Source organism: Diadema antillarum, unplaced genomic scaffold (genome assembly GCF_040938485.1).
Source record: "Diadema antillarum isolate AM-2024a unplaced genomic scaffold, OU_Dant_1.0 scf00000197, whole genome shotgun sequence".
Classification (NCBI taxonomy): Eukaryota; Metazoa; Echinodermata; class Echinoidea; order Diadematoida; family Diadematidae; genus Diadema; species Diadema antillarum.
The window spans coordinates 470,027-477,500 of NW_027271086.1; the positions used below are offsets into that span (position 1 = coordinate 470,027).

Genomic DNA, 7,474 nt, shown 5'->3' on the forward strand with positions numbered 1-7,474 from the left:
AATCAATATTTGAATACTTTTGAGTGCGATTTTTACCTCGCTCGTAATTGTTGCGCGCATGCGTGCTTTTTTTTTCATTCAACGTTTAATGGTAAATGGCATGACTTAACAGTATTGTCCGAATCTCGATTAGAATGATTCCGAAGCATTGCGCCGGAGTTTCATGTACGATTGTCCTGTGGAAACTCGTGGTACCAAGTATACTAAGTTACTCTTCACAACAGATGTGTTTGCTTGTATGTGTGTGTGTTTGTGTCAGTGCGTGTTGGTGTATAAAAACTCCTGGACAGAGACATCCACTGTCAATTCAGCACTGTTTTTCGGATTTTCAAGAGCCACGTCTCACAAATTACAAAATCCAAAACAGCCTCGTCGTTCTCAATCCTCTGCGTCATTTAACCGGACATTGTGAACCTAACCGATATCGTCGTTAAAGTCTTTCTCTTTATTACAACGTCGCTGCAGAACCATGAATGACAGTAGCACAGCACCTACTGGGAACATCTACTTTGATTCCGTGCTCCTAACGATCTGCTCCACTGCTGCGCTATGCAACCTCTTCACCCTCTTTGCCATCCTTGGAATCCCCGCCTTGCGACGGGAGCAGAACATCTTTACTTTCAATCTGGCACTCTCTGACCTGGCCCAAGCCGTGTCTCTCATAGGCCAAGTAGGAGACGTGCAGAACGGAACTGTGAGTACCGCATGTGACGAATATTCTGTGTTTATCAGTTACACTTCAGCGTGATAGAGGAAAGTCAGTCCAAAGATAAGTTAGTTTGATAAAAGAGAGTAATATCTTACGAGTTCAACTGTATAAATTTGACTGAAATCAGATGAAAAATAAGGAAGTTATGTAATTTTGAAGTTTTGCTAACTTCTGCAAAACAATTCTTGTACAGTCGATATGAATATGCTAATGAGTGAGCTGACCATGTCATACCCTCACAATTTTCCATTGATCGTGTGCAAAATTAACCAAATTCAATGTTTCTATTGTTGAAGTCTGCAATATGATGTTATTCCTGGTTAAATAACTTCAGAATAGTGATCAGATCCAAATATCACGATTTGAGCATCGGGCATAATTGCGCTTGAATGGAAAACTGGAAATTTCAAGATTTGATGTAAAAACTATATGGCAAGTTGTAAGGGATGACATGTCACTTTGCCATTGGCATATTAATATTGACCTTTCAAGAACTGTTCCCTCAAAAATAAGTGAAACTTATAAATGTCATAACTTCCTCATTTTTCATCCGATTGCGACCAAAATTTTACCGTTGAACTCGTAATATTTTACTCCTTCTTATCAGACTAACTTATATTTGGACTTGATTACCCCTTTAAGTAATATCATACTTCACCTTGAAAACGGAAATCCCCATAGTGTTCTCATGGGCAAAGGAGCAACACAAATGGGTTCTTGTGATGTTAAGAAACAGGTCCATGATGGGAATAAGTTTCGCCTACTATTTTCGATACCTAGGTATATTGAAGAACAAAAAAAAAAAGAAAAGAAAGAAGATAAACACTCACCCACAGCAACCTGCAGGAGTCATTAAAGGATTTGAATTCATAGAGTAAAATTAGTCATGTTTACACTCATCTTTATCATGTTTATAGTGCATCCAATAACAACAATTGCATCAGATATTTGGGAAATTAGTGTCTTCGACATGACTGTTTTCGACATCAACAAACGAAGAACAATACCAGTCTAGAATCTTACCGAAAATTGCCATCTATGTCGAAGGAAATGATCATAACTTCATCTGTGAGATTAATGCCACATATTGACAATTGATCTGTCATTGTTTTAGCGCTCATTTCACTTTGAGAATATTTGCAAAGTGCTAGAGGAATCTGTTTCCAAAACTCTAAACGCAAGGGAGACTATTTTGATAGGAAAAAATAACAGGACAAAATAGTAAAAGTGACGTGTGCCTCTATTCTTTTAATGCGTGTTGGATGGGACACACTTTGTCATGATCGCGATTCACGAGCAAAAAAAAAAAAAAAAAAATCCGAAACATCATTTCTTTTCTCATATATTTTCTTCTAAATAAAACGAGTAATATAACAGCAGTGTATTTACTAGAGACTGATGATGCTTTACTAATTTACAATTTAGACAAAATACGCCAATGCTAATAAGTTTACATCAGACATTTTCTGCTTATAGAAGGCTGTGTAGAGCATCCACCAACTCAAAGAAAGTTCCTCAGCATTGCGTAGTCAGGAAAACATAAAAGCCAATCAACACATCCGCCATCACTGCGTATTGTTATTAAAGCGATGCACGCTACATTGTTTCAGTTTCAGTTTCAGTAAGCTTTATTTTTCCACTTGTACGTGACAGAAGATAAGTATGACAACATCGAACATATTATTCACAAGTCATGAAAATATAAACAAAATGTCGCATTACAAATATATAATCCTGTAAAATTATGCATAGATATCATTTCAGATCTTTAAGTGTACAGATGGAGGAGACCGTTATCAATAAGCAAAACGCTTGACTTGAACAACGGCCTCTGAACATAACATGCCTTATAACAATGTTTTTATTTAACTAAAGGAAGGAACGGAACAATTATACACACGTAGAACAAATAGAGTAAATGTTTAAAGTATTTTAAATGTCATTTAACGAAATAGGACAACACAAGGTGGAATGTATAAAGACGAACGAAGGACAAAACAAAACAAAATAACACAAAGCCCGAGAATAAGGTACCCGAGTAGGAAGAGTAGAGGATAGAGAGAAGAGATGAAAAACGAGGAGATACAGTTTTCAGGAGTTGGGAACTATAAGACAAAAGCGTAATTTCTCATTGGAGTGGTAAATTGCGAGAAGAATATTTTTATAAGATGATTTTAAACATTGTAAAGAAGAACCGCGTTTAAGGTAATCATTCAATGAGTTCCATACATCCAGTGACATCTGAACCATGATGTCATATAGAATTTTGAGCTATACAATGAGTTTAGGGTTTTCCAAATGATAATCTGTTGCATGACGGGTAGGATATGAATGAATACTATAATTTGAAATATCCATATCTTTAAACAAATCAGGGAGCTGAGTGTCGCATAAAAAAAAAGAACAAGCCACATGTGAGAGAAATGTGTCATTATCACGTTCAAGTAAAGTAGCAGAATTTTTTTTCAGTTTGCTTTTAATTTCCATTGAAACGGACTACCTGAGGATTTTAAGAGCGTATGATTATGATAAATTACATTTCTAAGAAACACGTATAATGTAATGTTAAAACCACAGCCTTTAAGAGTGGATGTAATATACATTCATTTTAATAAATTGTCATAATACATTCGCTGTGGATTGTCATAATTTCAGATATGAACTGTTTAATCTCGTGATTGTTTCTTGAAATTTTCATTATGATAAGTTTGAAAAGACCGATACAGGTGCTTGGGTTCTTTCTTTGGTTTCAAAAACTCTTTCAATTAACACAAAGTCATCAATGCCATTATCCAAGAAGGTCCAAGAAATTCCCGACCAATGTCTCTTTTACAGGCATGTCTGGTTTTTTATTTCCTATTCCATTACTTATGATAATCGTAAATATAATGATAATAATAATTATAATTCGAGTATTTTTTCTATTTTTCTTCAGATTACTTAGATACGCTCAGAAATACCTTCCAAACCAGGATTCTGACATCTGCTGTCAATTATTGCTTAAGTTCTAATATGCTGTAAAAAGTAGGAATGCACCTTCCACTCGACTGAACGTAACTTACATAAATGCTTCCGTGTTTCTATAATGTGATTAACAAGTGACATTACAGGGAAACCTGCAAGTTGTGGTCAGGTGTAATGGAAGGTGCTTCCAATGTATTTTGCCTATTATATCATACCAGTACTTTCGCAATGGTTGACAGATGATATCACGAGCATCTTGGTTTAGAGGTTGTTTTCTGTGGACGTATCTAAGTCATGTGAAGAAAAACAAATAGAAAATTATCATCGAATATATTGAAGATATTAGAATATTCCTGTCGCCACAAGAGTGATATCTAGGGTATCATTTGAATCAACACAGGTCAACATGTATTTGCACAGCGTAGGTCCTCAAACTCGGTTAGCCATGGCTTTCTGTGTAGAATCACAGTTAGAATCATCTGTAAAGGTAGCAGGGATGCCAAGTTCAAAACAACTTTATGAGTGAGATTTTCATTACTCGGAATCTCAACGAGCGAATGTGCACGTAAGCGAGGGTGTAGGAGGGGTCCAACACCCGCCCCCCGCCCCCCCCCCCCCCCCCCCCCCCCGTGGCCTCCCACGGTAGGGAGATTTTTCGATTTTCAGCTCTTAATGGTGCGGTCAGGTGCATACTTAAGTGACTATATTTTACTTATTTTGAAAGACAAAAGGAAAATATACCTTCAATTTGAGCTATGCTCATTATTAGTTGCCCAAATTGCTGACTTTGCCCGATGCGTGAGAAAAATGGGTGCCATGCGTGAGATCGTGAGACGACCCCTAAATGCTTGAGTCTCACTCAGAATGCGTGAGACATGGTAGCTCTGAAGGTAGAGCCATTTCTAAAACTGTTTCTAAGAGAGAGCTGCTTTACTCACCATGCCCTGTAACACTATGGTCTCGTGGTGGCCTGCAGCAAATGGAAGATGCGAATACTGGTTTAGATACAAACGAAAGCAGACGAGGTTCTTAACGTGTTTTCATCTGTTTGTCATTTCAGCGCACACCAATTGTTGGAGCGCTGCAGGCCCCAGCAATGATCATGTCCATATTCAGCACTCTCGCTATCGCCTTCCATCGGCTCGTCGTCATCCGTCTCGACCCGTTCGGCAATCGCCATCTCGTCACGGCTTCGAGGTCCGTGGCGGTGTGCATGATTGCCTGGTTCGTCGTCCTCTTCGGCTATATCGCACTGCCAGAGCTATTAGAAAACAATGTTGGCTTGGTTTTCTCCGGAATACTTCCGGTATCCACGGTCACCTTTGTTTTCCTGCTTATCACGACGTTATCCTACGTGGTGATATACCAACAGGTGGCCACAGTTTCGAAGCAGGTTGGGCTGTCCTCCGAGGCGCAGGCGAGGCGCGCTGAACAGAACAAAAGAATCCTTCTCACGTTTGGTCTCGTGATCGGGACAACATTTGCAGCATGGTCCCTCACTCCCTGCGTCCTTCTAATTGTGTTCTTTGCTCCTCACCTCGTTTCGAAATACTTCCGGCCACTGCTTGATGCCAGTCTTATCCTGCTGTCCCTCAACTCTGTGGTGAACCCACTCATCTATTGGTTTCGCCTCAAGGAATTCCGACAGCAGTTGCTACGATGTTTTAGGAAGGAGAGCGGAATCAGAGCATCCGGAGTATCGCGGGGCTCCAGTGTAAATACGAAGGTTGTTTCAGTTGTGTCGGCTGCAGAGGACGAATCCCGGAGTGGAAATATGAAAAGTGACAAGAACATTTTTTGAGCTCTGCCTTTTCTTATTGTTCAGTGTAACACACTCGCACGCGTTGACCCTCTTTCTTAAAGATTTACAAGATTCACAACAAAGTCAAGGTATAGCTTGATAGACTCTCTGCTACTCCACTCACAATTCAACTCTCAGGCACAAAGTAAAACAAGAACTACACTGCTTTATTTTCTATTTTACAAAAAATACTACCGCTTAATCTAAAGCACAATTTTGAAAGGAGATCAAACGTACTTTTTTTTTAGTTGCACTGCCAGCTAGCGCTGGAGAAACGAATGACGGTTTTTTTTAGTACAGGTAGCCTCTGAAAATCGAACGGAATTGCCTCATAGTTCATTAGGCATATGCATGCATTACAACATCTTTAACTCAGCATTATAGATTCCAATTCGGGGAAAAAAGGAAAAACAAAAACAAAAATTAGTGTCCAAGCTAGACCAAAAGAAGGCCTCCTCCATTCCTTTAAGAATTAATTTTCTTTCTTTCTTTTTTTTTCAAATCAGAATCGGGGGTTCAGATGATACTCCATGTCATTAAACTTTAGAGACAAGTGATGGCTTGAAATATATATATATATATTAAAGTCTCAATAAACTTTGACATCATTTAGATGAATAATATCTCTCATTGAGATGGTGTGTGCGTTATGCGGTGTGGATTATAAATGCGCATGGTAAATAAGGTTCGGGAAGAGTATTTGATTTGGTACGTTCAAATATAGAACGTTATTTCCTGGACTGAAGTCGCTCGACGTTAAGGATGAGGGAGTCATCGCTTCAAGGGACCCAACACTCGAGGTAAAATAGGTTCAACTTTGCGCCCTTATACTAATGTTATACTAGAGCACCTAGTTTTACGGTTGCAACTTTGAACCTTTTAGAACGGAAGGATCGGAAAGAAGGATTGAGTGTTCCACAATCTACAAGCAATGCTTTTTAGTGGACCTCTCAGTTCTCATTTTTACCCTCCAAACATAACTTTGTAATTCCAGTATGTGTGCATGTCTTTATTAGTTTGTTGATTAACGTTGATTGTCATACTTTGTAATGTATGTATGCTTATCAGGGGCGGATCCAGGAATTCTGTAAAGGGGGGGGGGGGGGGGCGTGACTAATATTTCTGGTGGCACTTCCGGGTTTCATTTCATTGTTTTTCTTTTTATTTCTTTTGTTTTTTACGAAAAATAAAGGGGGGCGTGCGCCGGTTGCGCCCCCCTCTGGATCCGCCACTGCTTATGATTGAATTTTTGATTTACTTTGTGTTAAGTGAAATGAAATGAATGGAAAGGATGCAAAGTTGCATTCATTAATGTGCTCCCAATGTATTCTGTCCTCGAATAGGAGTAGGCCTAAAGGTAAATAAATTCGTTAGATTGTCTTTTAAGATATTCATGGACTTTGATTGTCATACTTTGTAATGTATATAATGTGCTTATGATTGAATTTTTGATTTACTTTGTGTTATGTTTTGTTGGAAGAAAAATGAGAATGAAAAAAAAATGAAATGAAATGAATGGAAAGGATGCAAAGTTGCATTCATTAATGTGCTCCCATTGTAACAACATCAGTTTAAAGTTGGACCTATTATTCTAAGAGTGTAAGACTTGGTGCTCTTTTGACAATCAGCACTTAATTGATTCACGAATCTTGACTCAGCCTGTATAAACAAATGTATTCTGTCCTTGAATGGGAGTAGGCCTAAAGGTAAATAAATTCGTTAGATCGTCGGTTAAGATATTCATAAACACTCGTATTGTGTATTTATCGGCTACTCTCCCTAAAACTGATACCTCCAAAGAATCAGAAAATATTGTATAGTCGGATTTCTTTTCGATATATATATAAGTTGTCAATCAAATAGATCCTTAATCATGTATACATTATTACTTAAACACCTGTATAGGAAAAAAGGAGTGCCCTGAAGTACAATCTTATACTTTCTAAAACAACGTGATTTCATTACGATTAACACACTTATAGACAAATTGCTGTGTAATA

General features: G+C 38.2%; 1 protein-coding gene across 1 annotated transcript in view; it reads left to right on the forward strand.

The window, feature by feature from the left end:
• The first annotated feature begins 469 nt into the window (after window positions 1-469).
• Window positions 470-7,474, forward strand: part of LOC139723666 (uncharacterized) — a 39,841-nt gene continuing 32,836 nt past the window's right edge. The window contains exons 1-2 of the mRNA XM_071634891.1: window positions 470-694; window positions 4,734-5,454. Of these exons, the coding sequence (XP_071490992.1) occupies window positions 470-694; window positions 4,734-5,454 (946 nt within the window). The remainder of the gene's footprint in view (window positions 695-4,733; window positions 5,455-7,474) is intronic.